The sequence below is a fragment of the Dioscorea cayenensis genome, chromosome 8 (assembly GCF_009730915.1).
Source record: "Dioscorea cayenensis subsp. rotundata cultivar TDr96_F1 chromosome 8, TDr96_F1_v2_PseudoChromosome.rev07_lg8_w22 25.fasta, whole genome shotgun sequence".
Classification (NCBI taxonomy): domain Eukaryota; kingdom Viridiplantae; phylum Streptophyta; class Magnoliopsida; order Dioscoreales; family Dioscoreaceae; genus Dioscorea; species Dioscorea cayenensis.
Window position 1 is genome coordinate 4,613,536 of NC_052478.1, and position 14,428 is coordinate 4,627,963.

Genomic DNA, 14,428 nt, shown 5'->3' on the forward strand with positions numbered 1-14,428 from the left:
TGCAGAGAATTGCTCATTTAGATGCTCCAACATAACATTGATGGGGTGATTCTAGAATTTGACTCATTGAAAGTTGTTAGTTCCACCGGTGTGGTTTGTGGGTTTTAGAGAACACTCAAACACTCATACAAGCATGCACAAACCAAACAAGAAGAGACACACGACGTTGGTAACCCAGTTCGACGTCCACTAACCTACGTTTGGGGGCCAAGCCCGGAGATAAACAATCCACTAAAATAGGTGAAAATACACGAGTACAAACACTTGTCACTCAACGCTCACAAACAAAGATCACTACCCTCTCTAGATTGTCTTGTGCACTCACACTCTCTAGCTCCGGTCACCCATACAATCTACGAGCAAGATAGCTTATATAGACACCTCAACGTCCCAAATATAGACATACCTCTTTTAGAATCTCCGCGGCTACTAATTTAAAAACCTTCCGAAATTAGTTGTTGCAACTCCTGTTATAACATAGGTTGCAACATGGCCTTGACTGCTGACTTGACTGAGTTCTGGTTACGTTGCGGAAGACCTCAAGACCCATCAACCTCCCGGTCATGCTTAGTCCTAGTTGATGCAGCCAAATCTCCCGATCCCGACTGTCGGCAACTAGCCTACCTCCTAAGTTCCTCATCACGCAGTCCCTCACAAGGGGCGCACGTCCTTGTGCGTCTTTCATGAAACTTGCCAAACTTAGTCTTCAACCTTCCAAGTTTGGTCTTCAAAGATTCTCCAAACTTGATCTTTAATTCACCCAAGTTTGGTCCTCAAATCTTGCCCTTAATAGACTTCAATCAATCTTCATCAAGGATTCTTCAAATCATATCTTCAATTAACCTTCATTCATACCAATGATAGATATTTCTTCAATTAAGCTCCATCCATATTTAGTCTTCAATCACATCTCATAAATATGGTCTTGATATGATCTTGTCTTCAAGTTATAACATGTTACCAAAAATAACTCCACCAAAATCTTCAAGATATTTGCCTCCAAATTATAGACAAACTAAAAATAGCTCCACCAATATCTTCAAAATGTTTTGCCTTGCAAACCAAGTCTCCTTGCCATGTCACCATGCTTTCCATATTATCAATTATGCATTGTCACCATGGTTGTCATGTCATCTTGCCTTGGTGTCAAATCATGCCAATTAAATAGTGCGGTTGCACTAACAAAAGTGATTTCTAAACTTAACGTCCTTGTCTTCCCTCCGTCAGGCTCGTCTCTCTCGGTTGTCCTTGGCGATTGTTGTCACCTAGCTACTCGCATCGTTCACTGATATCCATCTTCAGCACGTCAGACGATCAGCAAACATGACCGCCCATCAATTCGCCCATGTTGTTTCCCCTTCTTCCTTTTTTCGCATGGAGTGACTTCACCCCTCATTTCTTGTCTGATGTTTTAACCTCTCAAGTTTCTTGAATGAAATCCTGTGTTTGCTTTTAAAAAAAAAAATCTAGTGGTTATTTGGGCCTATTTAAAAAAAATCGAAAGGGAGAGACTGCATAGACATTTAAATGTTTTGAATTCAAAACTTGATGAAAATAGTGATGGTAATAGAACCTGAGCACACATATTGGATGAACAATCCTCGCCTGTATGCACACCCTTAACATGTGTGCCCACATTTTGTTATATATATATATCTTGCATAATAGATTTTTTTATAGAGACTAATACTTTTCTTTTTATATTTATATATTAAATAATATTATTATTGAACAATATTTTATATTAATGATAGATAAGTCCATATAATAAAGAGTTTTTTTATTTGTTTGAAAAAACAATAATAATTAAAAACTATGGCCATATTTTCTAAGGATATCGCTAGATTCAAAATTATAGATATTTTCGGGGCCACTAGATTAGCATCAATTGTCGTTTAACTCTTATGTTCACCCCCTAATTTAAACACCCTAACCCACTAGTTTTTTCTGCTTAGTCATTTTTTTTTAAAACCTAGGAACAATTACAAACATATACATTTTTTATACCCTATAACCCTTTTTTTTTTTACTTTCCTCTTCAATCTTCAATCCAACCATAACATTAGAAAAATTAAGAAAAATTTCCACTTTCCAAAAATAACCAGTTTTCATTTGAAAGTTTTATTAAATATTTAATGATAAACTAATTTAATACCATTAACAAAATTAATGACATTGAATCTTTCTATTAACAACACCACATTTTCCTATTTTTTATTTTCAATATTTTTGTGTAATACTTAATAAATGTTGTTCAATCTTTTCTAAACAAATACTTAAAAAAATTATGATAGATTTTTACTAAAAAGACTATCAGTTTTATTGGAAGATCTTATTAAATATTTAACATTTAATATAAAACTAATTTAATGGTCTTGATGAAATTAATATCACGAAATCTTGTATATTCATAATATCACATTTAATATATAATAATATTTTAGAAAAAAAAAAATTTAACTCTCCAAGACCATCTAAGAATAATTTTTTTTGAGTGTACCAAATTTTGCGATGTTTTCAGTTTGAGACTAAATTTTTGTATCAAAATGAGCACAAAGTTTTAATTTTGTTTTCGGTAATTGGGGGATTCCGGTCATATTTCAATGACGTGGACGCCCAGAAACTCCGTCAGCAGCTTGCCACCTCAGTGATTTATATACGGTGGTTTTTTTCCTCCACGTGGCTGCCACAACACTATAATTTTCTTTCACTCTTTCTCTCATTTTTCCTCACCTATTCCCCTCCTGACCATCATTTGAGCCCTAACATCCATCCCCTCTTTAGACCACTGGCTGAGCACTAACAGCCCGCTTGTTCTGGAACCACATGGCCACTTGACTGCAGCTCAAGCTGCCAAGCAAGCTTCATCTTCCTCTCGAGCTCCAACTTGTTCACCTCCTTAAAGCTCCACTCTAGCAACCGGACCTTCGCAAAAACACTAACAAAAACCACTCCAGTCAACTTAGGGGCATTTCATCAAACATATAAATTACGGTCTTTATTCACCCAATCATTCCCAATTTTTTAAACAAAAAAAGGTCAAAGCTTTCCAATCACCACCACTTAGAGAATCAGAAAGAGAATCAAAATGGAAATTTAAAAAAAAACTACAAATTGAAATGGTTGATGGCGAGTTCTAGACAAGATGGGAGGCTTATTCAGAGGGTGAGGCGACGCTTCTTCTCCGGCGGTTGCTCGTCGTAATACTCCTCTTCCAAGAGCTCATCCGACAATGTGAAGAACTAGCATTGCCGCTTCCCTACCTCATCATCCACTCTGACTACAAAACAACACCATCGATTTCACTGAGATCCACCATTAATTCACTCAAAAAGCCTTATAAAATGTTCAGCCGATGGTTAGGAGGGGAAGAGGTGAAGAAAAGGAGTGAGAAGGAGAAAAAGAAAAGGATGGTGATGTAGTAACCACCTGGAGGGGAAAAAATCAGCGTGCATAAGTCGCTGAGGTGGCAAGCTACTGACGGAGTTTTGGGCATCTACGTCACATTTCCGGCATCCACATCACTAGATTGTGACTGGAATCCCCTAATTGCCTCGCCTAAGAATCAAAATTAAAACTCTATACTCATTTTGATACAAATTGAAGTTAGTGCTCAAACTGACAACATGATAAAGTTTGCTATCCACTCAAAAAATTTACTTGGGCATTTTATAAAACTACTTTAAATATATATATATATATATATATAGTGAGACAGATATGTTTACTTAAATTTTAATACAAAAGCATGCCAATGTGAAAATTCCACATTATCTATCCAATTACACGGTGGTTGTAGAGAAAAAAAATTGCCCTCTTTTAACGAATTATTGATGGTTGACTTTGACATTTTCTATCACAACTAAGTCATGTTTAATTTTTAAAACTCCAATCGCAACTTTTTTGTATTAATCTCTTTGAGTTGAACATTCTACACGTTAATGGAGCTCATTCAAACATAAAACTTATTTTTTACCAAGTAAGACTCATCACTGTATATTTAAATTGACATTAATTTTTTTTCTGAAAAAAAATCATCTATCTAACCAGTGTAAATATGTTGTTGTTTTTTTAAACTTTAAAAATTCTAATTAATCTATAAATATTTACCGAATAAATAAAATAAAAATCAAATTTATATAATAAATCAGTCTTTGACTCAGTGGTATTGATCCCCCACTATATTTTTTTATATCAAAAAATGAAGGCTTGTCGTCTCTCCTTGTCTTTTTACCAAATTTATTTATATTAGTGGTATTCACCCCACTATATTTTTTACCCCACTCCGTGGTATTGACCCCACTATAGTGGGTATTGACCCCACTATATTTTTTTTATATCAAAAAATTAAATTTATTTTTTTCTCATTGTCTTTTTACCTCCTTTGCTGTTTGTCATCTCTCCTCACCCTTGATGATAGGAGTTTTCTACTTTGTACTGTCTTTCCCTTTTTAATAAAGCTATGATTTATTCATATTTATTTCAAATGAAGGCTCACAACTGGACATTCAATTTTAGGTTATGCACACCTTTGATTGTGTTTGCATTTACCACATTCATTAAAAAAAAAAAATACATTCAAATTAATCATTTTTTTCATTAACTAAAACAAGCACATTTACATAAATTAAAGCATGACAAACATGAAAACAGGAACACTTATTACATCACAAACATGTATATAACTTGTGCTTTGAGCAACACTTATTGCATCATATATATATATATATATATATATATATGTATGTGTGTAAACACACGCTTGTTCCATGTCTTAAACTTTGGTAGTGCGAGGAAGAAGACTATCAAACATGAAAACATATTGATCTCCTTCTTCATCAACAATCCCATGGCTTTTTCTACATTCAAAGTAGTACACAGTGTACACTGCCGAGACATAGGTACCAAACAAAGACATCAAAGCTAACAAACCAACATTAACAATCATTAGGCCTTCCACCTTCATAAAGCTTTTAATGAACACAAAAGCTCCAGCCATGGCCATCTCAACAAGCAAAGCAAGAATAGTAATGGCACACCCTTTCTTCTCGTTTCCTTTAAAGAGAATCACAGCCTTTGAGAAAGCTCCAATTCCATAGCTCTTCTCATTCACTGCCACCACAAGACTAACTCGCCACCTTGTTATTATATAAATGTATAGAGACAAACCTATGAAGGTTATGCCCATGCAAAGGCTTGAACTCTTGGTCATAAGCAGAGTAACCCCAATAACACTGAATAGCAAGACTTCAAAGCCTATATTAAAGATGAGTATGTATAACTGAGTGATGAGAGTTTGATACCATCTCTTTTTGAAGACCTTGAGTAATCCTTTTGCCGATAAAGGCTCACCGGAGTAGGCAGTGGTGAACGTATACGTTGTGGAGATGATTCCAATGAAGGAGAAGATGAAGGTAGTGAAAAAGATGACAGCTTGGATGATGGTGTATTGCTTTAAGTCTTTGCCAATGGAGATAAGGTTTTTGAAGAAGTTGGGGCCTAGAGGGACATTAGGGTCTATGTTGACGATGAGGAGGAGTTTGGAGGAGAAGTCTTGAATAAGAGGAGTGGTGTAGTTGGTGCTGGCTATGAAGATGTAGGTGGAGATGATGAAGGTGAAAATGATGATTGGGAGAGTGAGCTTCAAGCTCTTTGTTAAGAGCTTGAGAGCTTCTTTGAGGATCTTGCCAATGGTGTAGGGTGGTTCATAGGAGTCCTTCATGGCCATGGAGACGAACCCCATCTTGATTTCTTAATTTATCTTGTTGTGTGTGTTTGTATGGTTGGTTTGGAGTATATATGATGAAGAGGAAGGAGGGAGAACTATCCAATATGGATTTTTTTCATTCATGGAGGAATTGACTAATAATGGTGTGTTTCCTGGCAAATATGGCAAGATTTTGATTGGTCATGTGATATATTGAGATGTGTTTGTTTATAGATTGAAGGAGACAACTCAAGAAGTCAAGTCTTGACTTGTACATCTTGGTTCAGTATATTGCTGTGCAATGAAAGGGTCTTTGATTACCATTCTAACTTTTTCCTTCAATTAGTGATAAAATTATTTATGTTGTTGTAAAAGTGTGTGACTTGATTTGATTTTGTTTATTTTATTTTTTGGTGTGATTTTAATTTTTGAGTTAATTTGGTTTAAGGCTAAATCTGGATTAGGATTTGAAGACAAATATAAAAGCATTTTGACATGAATTATTAGGTCTTTTAATTGATCACAGTGAAATTTATTATCACTTTGCTCATGATTCCCATTGGTTATATAGAACATAAAACTGTATATATATATATATAATTCAACCATCCATCTGAGCAAAATAAAAATATTAAACCCATATAGCATCTTAATTTCTCATCCATATATAATATAAAATTAATTTAAACTAAACCTCTTTGTTGGGGACCCACTCATGACTCTTGAAGGAGATGTACATAAAATAAAAATATTAAAACCATTAGCATCTTTCTCCTCCATAATATATAATTCAACCTTTGTCTCTTCATTAGCTAGGGACCCTCCATACATAACAACTATTAAACAACCAAAAAACAATGTACAAAGAGATCTCTCTCCCTCTGGACCCTCTCTCAAAGAACTTGACCAAAATTTTATAAGACAAATTCAAAGATGAGAAATTTCCAAGAAGATGTCTCCAAGTTGTTGGCCTGCTCAATCAAACATAGACCAAATCATCCAACAAACAAATAACAAGTCATTAGTCCAAAACACAAGTTATCTATCTCAACCTTTCATTGCCATTTCTTCATCTCCATGACTTCTTTTACACTCATAGTAAAACACAATGTACCCAGACAACACCATCATGCTCAATACTGTGCTCACATTAACAAAGATCAACCCATTTGCTAATGGAGAATATGTGATCTGAGGTACATACAATGTAGAATAAGTATATGTTCCATAATAACCAAAGGTGGCCAATGCATTCACCATACTGATCACTAATCCTTCCTTCTTCCTCTCTTTGATCAATTCTGCTGCTCGATTTATAACCGACGACGTCCCTCGATATCCTTCCTCCAATGCTGATATCACTACGGCCATTGAACATGTTAGAGATAGGTGAATGTAGAGATAAAGCAACAAAAAGGCAATAGCAACACCGAAAACTAAGATGATGAATGAGCCATTGATGGATATGAGGAAACATAGGCCAAGAATGAACACCACAAAGAACATGAAAGATAAGTTTAGCATGGAAACAATGAGTTGAGTTGTGAGTGGTCTCTTCCATGACTTGTTGATCTTTGTTAGCAAATCTTGGAGTGTTGGTTGCTTGGCTAAGTAGGTCAATGAGGAAGAATGGAGAATGGAAGTATGGATGAAAGAGAAGATGATGAAGGAGATGAGAAGAAAGATGGATTCAAATAGAAAGAGTTGCTTGATGGATTGCTTGATGGATGAGATGAGGATGGCATGTTTAGTGGTATCGGTATTAATGATACCGGTGGAGCGAAAGACATGGAGGTTGATGGAGATGGAGAAGAGGATGGGGGTGATGGAAAGGTAGTTGAAGAGGAAGAGGAGAGAGGAGGAGAGAAGGGAGAAGATGGTGAGTGGGAGGATGAGGTTCAAGTTCTTGGTAGGGATCATTAGAGCTTCATGGAGGAGCTTGATCATGGTGGAGGAGGAGAAGGAGGCCATGAAGATGGTGAAGGGTTGTTGATGATCAAGAAGTGAAGGAAGGTGAGACTGTTTTTTTAGGTTGGACTTTGCTAAGGTTTTAAGTTAATTATGCTTTGTTTATTGAGCTAGCTTGGTGTGGATGATAATGTCTTACCAAATGGCAAATGAAGCGTGCCATATATTATATAGTGAAAATAATAATTAAAATAATTTTTGAAGTTCATATACTTATGAAATGATGATTTATCTTTAAAAAAATAAGTAAATTGACCGTTTAATTTATTGACATCGAATCTTCTATATCAGATGCTCATGCCTTGCTAAGAAGATCGAAAAAAATATAGAGCAAAGTATAATAAAACTATCACTATATATATATATATATATTGAAAGGATGAATAAATCACTTCCATTAAAACATGAACAGTACAGAAACCTTCACAAAACAATAGTGAAGGAGAAAAAGAACAAGCAATTAACAACTAGATGTAGTACAATATCAAAAGAAAGCCAAAATGACAAAACACAGAAATAAGGTGAGAAAGTAGGACTTCCTCCAAAACATGAATAAAATAAATATGTATAAAATTTATACTAAATCATGACATAAATTTAGGGTCATTGGCAAATTAAGTAAATTTAAAAATTGGCTTCATTTGTGAGGCCAATAATAATAATAATAATAATAATAATAATAATAATAATAATAATAACTAGTATGGATGCCGGTGCTTGTGCTACGGGCTTCATCTAATAGTACAAATTTATTTTTTTAAAAAAATCACTTAACAAAAAATACAAAAAAAACACAAACACCAATATTATTAAATTAATTAAATAAAACAAATATAAATAATAATAATAATAATCATATATATATAAATGAAAAACAATGAAAACAAAATTAAAATAAAAACAGAATATATGTAAAAAAAAATATTAAACTATACAAAATCATATTTATGTATATATACACATATGAAAAATAATAAAGACAATTAAAACAAAATTAGAAAATAAAAAGATAAAGTATATAATATAATGTTATATATATATATTGAGAGGGGGATGATAAGTTGGTGTGGGGCCCACTCAATTAAATGAGAGTGTAAGAGGTATTGAGTAATTTCATTTGGTTTGTTTAACTAATTTTGTAAGTCCAAATGTCAATTGGAGAGGGTAGGGAGTAATATTAGTTAAAATTAATATATAGTTATATAATAATAATAATAATAATAATAATAAGATGAAACAAGTGGTATTCACATTGCTATAATGTCTCCTTCGAATCACATCAATAGATCATGTTTTGGTGATCCTTAATTTTTAATTAATTATCACGTGACACCAGTGTTTTTTCTGATAAATAGCATGTTATATTGAAAGATGAACTACCATCCACCTTAAAATCAATAATTTAAATTTTTACATATATATACACACATAATTATCAATAGATTGATTGTTATATCAATGTAAGCAAACAAAATCATTATCAATAAATTGATTATTATATTTGTCATTTTCATAAAAGTGACTTTTAATTATTCCACCATTGTATTAAGCAAGTTTTGTATTTAAAAAAAATAAAATTTTCAAATCACATTTTGCTTACGAGCATTCCACTCCTCCTTTGCCTTGAAGGTCACAGATTTCAGATAGACGACTTTGTTTTCATAGTTTTATTATTTTGTTTATCTTATTTGTAGTTATTCTCCTTATTTTAGTGATAATTATTATTATTTATTTAATTTATTTTTGTTTTCACTTGTTTTTTTTAATGTTATTGTCAATAAATTATGTGATTTATCCACATTACTAAAAAAAAAAAATTAAATCACTAATTTTTTTATAATGGATAAATATCACTAGACTAAATTTCTATTGATTACATTTAAAAATTTTACCATAAAATGAAACTAAATATCATATATATCCCTCAAAATTTAATTCATTTGTATTTTTACCCTTCTATCACGTCTGCATCATTTAAGTATATTATTATAGATTAAATAACTAAATAACCAAAACAATATAATAATAATAATAATAATAATAATCAATTTGGTCAAAATTCAAATTATCGGGTACGGTCACTCTATCTAATGGATCCGAAACCCGCAAACCCGAATCCTATTCTATTTAAAACCTTTCCACTACCACTGGGATTGCCTCTTCGCCCGCCTTCCCCGCGCCATGGCGGGCGCTGATGGCACGACGTGGCCGAGGGTTTCAGCCCTTGTCGTTGCTGTCGCCGTCGCCGTCGCCTCCGCTTCCATAGCCGCCTCCTTCCTCTCCAGTAAGCTCACTGGCCACTCTTGCTCAAAACCTTTTTCTTGCAAAACCCTAACGTCATGTTTTGCTTTCAAGCTTCCATTTCCCGGAGGAAATCGAAGCGTATGGCCTCCAAAATCCGTGATCTCGAGGCCTCTCTTGAGGCTGCCCTGGAGAAGTGCGCTTCAGAGCGCCGTGGCAGGGTTAATGCTCAGCAGGTGCTCGTTAATCTCAGCACTTGTGCTGGTTTGTCTTAGTTTTGATTGGTTGTTTTTGAGGGGTTTTAGGCTTTGAGGAAGGCTTTGGCGCAGCAGAGCTCTGATGAGATGAGGCCGAGGCCGGGGCAGCCTCTGCCTTCTTTGTGTTACCCGATGGTCCCCATTGGCACGGTCCGATCCTGCTTCTCCACCAGGTGTTCTCATTTTTTCAATTCATTGGCTCATTTTGATTGTGTCACATACCTTCCAATCCTGATTCATGAGTTTTTTGCGCTTTGCTTGATAGAACTCCCTCAAATTTTATGAAACTATAGACATAGGACTGTAGCATTTGGTATGAGGTAGTGCCACTCTTAGGGCATTTAGTAAATGTGAGTCTGGTCTTTTTCTGTAAGGATTCCAATTGATGCTAAATGTGTTTTTTTTTCGTGCAATGCATGTGAAAATTCTTATGTTGAAATTGTGTTGTTGTTATTGTCTCACACGATGACAAATGTTAGTTCTAGCTACCTATGTTCTCATTTCTTTCAGATATGGCACACCAAGACAACCTTTACTTGTACCCCTTGCTAGAGCATGCGTGGTATTTGACCAAGTTCGAGTTCCTCCAGATGCGCTTGAAGGCCTTGCTAACTATTCTCATTGTTGGATATTGTATGTGTTTCATTTAAATACTAATCTGGACAAGTTGTGGGAGCATCCAGCTAGGTCAAAGATGAAGGCAAAGGTGTCTTTTGTTTGTTCAGATTCTTGATAAAATTTATTATTATTATTATTTTTTTGGAAACTTTGATTGATTGTATCGTGTTTTGGATAGGTGAGAGTTCCTAGACTCAAGGGTGGAAAGATGGGAGTACTTGCCACAAGGTCTCCACATCGGCCTTGCCCCATTGGTCTTACTGTTGCAAAGGTAAGAATATATTTTACACATTCATTTTCCATGAGTATTGTATCAACGCTTCTCTTCATTTCTCTTCCCATTTGGAAAAACACTACTGTCCTGTTGATGTGGCTTGGAATTTGGTTGGGTGAAATAATTGCATATTTAAATGCATAATCAAATATTATCTCTTAGGTTATCTGAGCTTTCATTTGTTAAACTAACATTTACTTTATCATCATGCAGTTGCTGACTTCCTTGTTGCTTTTTTGTTTTATTTCTCCAGGTAGAAGCAGTGGATGGTCGTGCGGTTATGCTATCAGGAGTAGATTTAGTTGATGGCACGGTATAATCTTTTACCTCGTTTCTATTGTGTATTTGTCTTAAAAAATGATATTCAACACTGAACTATCATACTTCTGGGATTGACAGTTTTACTCATGAACTTGTGCTTGTGGCTTGACCTTTATCAACAGCCAGTACTTGATGTCAAACCTTATCTGCCATATTCTGATTGCATCCAAGATGCTACTATCCCTGATTGGGTGAAGGTACTCTTTCCATCCAGTTGTTTGCATCTTCTGTTTCTGTATTCTTCTATTTTATTTATTTATTTATTTATTTCTTTATCTGTTTGTGTGTGTGTGTTGGCTCCTTGAAGAAAATTGAATTTACATCAGTAGACATTAATGAAGCTTATGCCTTGAATATTTTGCATCCTGAGCTAATTTTTGTACTACCGTTTTTCATGCTTGGATCTGATAACCAAATAAGAATTGTAGATGCTAGATACCAGACCACTATAAGTGAATTTGGAAAATGTAATTTTTAATTTCATAAAAGGAAATTTGTTTGCCTGACCCACCTGCCTACCAGTAAACATTCTATTGTGATCTTATCATGAATAATTTGGAACTTGTAAATTGTAATGCTGCTGATTTGTTATGTTTAGTCTTTTTAGCTGTTTGCATTTTTGTAATTGATTTCCTATATAACCCATGACTTGTTTCTGAATGTTGATGATCAGGTGGATGATACATTAACTGTGGCTTCAGTTAGCTTCTCAGCTGACTTTCTGTCATCTCTATCTGATTGCTGGATGGCTGCTGTAAGTTTTCTTTCTTCAGTGCCATTATCATCTGCAATTATTATTAGAACTCCCACTTCACATCTGTCTAGATTCCTTTTTATACCCCATTATCAATCTTCTTGATGAGGCAGAAAACCACGTTTGTTCTTTGTCCTTTTGGAGGCCAGAAGCTTTACCGCCCTGTTAACGTTGTTGGTCCCCCCTCCTGACTTCCTTCTTAATTAAAGTGTGAGCAACATAGTGGCCTCATTTTCTTACCAGTTTCTATATCTTGTACATTGCTGGTGTGGAGTGTTTCTGACAATTGAGGCAATTCACCATTTTTAAGTTTTGTAAAAATGTTTTCTGTCATTTCAGTTGTTTGATGAATTGTGGTTGGTTCTTGATCAGCCATGCAGATTGGTTTTCATTGTCAATCACTTTGCCACCATAGATGCTTACATTGATGTTGACTCCTGCACAGGAAACTTAACTTCATGCTTTTCATTTTATTTCACCTTCCTAGCTCATTAGAATATCATACATCATGGACTTAGCATTGACCCTTGGTTGGAAAATGAATTTTGTCTTCTGAAATGCCCATTCTTTAGATTGTTATATAGTGTCATCAGACAACAATGATGCAAGCGGTCAATATCACTTGTTTGTTTTTCAAAAACATAAGAGAAATTTTCATATTCATAACTGTTTACTACAGGAGAGACAATCCATGTATTCATCGGCTGAGGAATTTCAATGCTTGATCAAAGAGGTCCTCTCTTGGGACATAAGGTCGTCGTCCCAACAGAGCCAACTGCACCATCAGGGCCTTGAAGTAGAGAGCTATGTTAAAAGTGATACCGTAGAGAATGGTGGTGGTAGTGATTTGTATGAACCAGCTGATGATACAGTAACATATCACCTAGTTTTGGAAGGAATATGTGTTTCCTACAAAATTGATTGTTATTCCAATGTCATAGTAGAGAGAGCTGACCTTGTCACTACTTCAAAAAATCCAAGCAACTATCAACTCAACCACTCAAATTGGAGGGCCATGATGGCGCATTTGCACCAATAGTGCTTAATTTGATGCTTGTGCATCTGGAAAAGGTGAAGGGCTCAAAAGAGGAAAAATTGCTTTTCCTCAAAAAATGATGCCACCATTACAAGCTCCCTTAAAAATTCGAAGTGTGTTGAGGACAAAAAAAAAAAGCTTGTTATATGAACATGACATCTAATGTACTCCTTTTTTAAAAATGCATTTGTTATTGCTGCTATTGCCATGTGTAGATATATAAATGAAAATAGCTCTGCAGAATCATGAAACATGTCATGACGGGCAGCGTCATGTGACAGATCCGGAGATTCTGAACAAGTGTCTTATAATTATCTTGCCGGGATGAATTTGCACAGCCGGCTGCATGTGGACTGACATCCAGCAGCCTGGACCCCTGTTTGCGGAAGGTATGGATAATGAATTTCTCAGCTGCTTTTGTTGTCAGCATTGATCTGGCACATAAATTTTCAATCGGTTTCTGGTTGGGTGTTTGCCTTCTCAATTGATTGTCAGAATTATAACCTGATTTGATTGCTGGTCCGAAAATATTACATTTCTTGAGTAAAATTTGACAATTTTGCATGATTGTGATGCTTGACCATCCTTGAAAATTACCTGATATCTTCTGGTATCACCTCCTCCTTCCATGTCTCAGCATATGTTTATCCTCTGTTTTTCTCGCCCGCTTTAAAGTTCTAATTATGTTGTAATTCATTTTCTGGGTCTAATCTTATTTTATGGTTTGCCAATTATTAATGATGGGTAAAAACTAGAAAAGGTAATTACTGGACTTCAGGTTGGTAGAATCAGTAAAATGTGTACTTTCTCAGTCTTGGGTCACACCCTCAAACATGTTGTAAATTGAACTGTATTATTTGAGGTCTGAATCACATAATTGTGATGTGCACTTATTGTCCCTGGTGCTTGATGAGGATAGCCATTATCAAAAGCGTTAGTCTTTATTTGGTAATCAAGAATCACTTCAATTTGTTTGTTCTTTAAGCGTTGGATCATTCTCCACCGCCACTTGTTTCACAATTGCTGTTTCTACTTTGTTGGATGTTAAGTCTCTAGTCTTTTTGGGCTTCAACATCAAATTATTTTTAATTATGCTGTTTAATTTATTTTTATAAGAACATTTTTTTAAGGGATTCGACCTTTTGAACTCTTATAAGAATTAATATAAGAATTAATATGATATTTTAAGTAGCAAAAAGTAATATTCTGACTCTTTTGTGCTTGTCTTCATATTTGACAGTTAAACAATGAG

At 34.8% G+C, this 14,428-nt stretch overlaps 3 protein-coding genes across 3 annotated transcripts; 1 reads left to right on the forward strand and 2 right to left on the reverse strand.

Annotated features, from left to right (window-relative positions):
- Nucleotides 1-4,774: 4,774 nt before the first annotated feature.
- On the reverse strand, nucleotides 4,775-5,743 carry LOC120267172. Its single transcript, XM_039274871.1, has one exon. The coding sequence runs from the start codon at nucleotides 5,741-5,743 to the stop codon at nucleotides 4,775-4,777; it is 969 nt and encodes a 322-aa protein (XP_039130805.1).
- A 985-nt stretch (nucleotides 5,744-6,728) lies between these two features.
- Nucleotides 6,729-7,754, reverse strand: LOC120266656. Its single transcript, XM_039274297.1, has one exon. It carries the CDS (start codon nucleotides 7,676-7,678, stop codon nucleotides 6,755-6,757), a length of 924 nt encoding a protein of 307 aa, XP_039130231.1. The 5' UTR covers nucleotides 7,679-7,754; the 3' UTR covers nucleotides 6,729-6,754.
- Nucleotides 7,755-9,838: 2,084 nt separating this feature from the next.
- LOC120267848 lies at nucleotides 9,839-13,347 on the forward strand. The gene is made up of 9 exons (XM_039275523.1): nucleotides 9,839-9,959; nucleotides 10,031-10,152; nucleotides 10,222-10,346; nucleotides 10,684-10,879; nucleotides 10,970-11,062; nucleotides 11,319-11,378; nucleotides 11,509-11,583; nucleotides 12,060-12,140; nucleotides 12,820-13,347. The coding sequence occupies exons 1-9, from the start codon at nucleotides 9,857-9,859 to the stop codon at nucleotides 13,177-13,179; spliced, it is 1,215 nt and encodes a 404-aa protein (XP_039131457.1). The 5' UTR covers nucleotides 9,839-9,856; the 3' UTR covers nucleotides 13,180-13,347.
- The last annotated feature ends 1,081 nt before the right edge of the window (nucleotides 13,348-14,428 follow it).

Bases quoted from the DNA above. Each gene is read 5' to 3' on its own strand.
- LOC120267848 (XM_039275523.1), top strand. From the start codon at position 9,857: ATGGCGGGCGCTGATGGCACGACGTGGCCGAGGGTTTCAGCCCTTGTC. The intron at 10,153-10,221 runs GTGCTCGTTAAT...GAGGGGTTTTAG, and splicing joins GCAGGGTTAATGCTCAGCAG to GCTTTGAGGAAGGCTTTGGC. The intron at 12,141-12,819 runs GTAAGTTTTCTT...TGTTTACTACAG, and splicing joins CTGATTGCTGGATGGCTGCT to GAGAGACAATCCATGTATTC.
- LOC120267172 (XM_039274871.1), bottom strand. From the start codon at position 5,743: ATGGGGTTCGTCTCCATGGCCATGAAGGACTCCTATGAACCACCCTAC.
- LOC120266656 (XM_039274297.1), bottom strand. From the start codon at position 7,678: ATGGCCTCCTTCTCCTCCTCCACCATGATCAAGCTCCTCCATGAAGCT.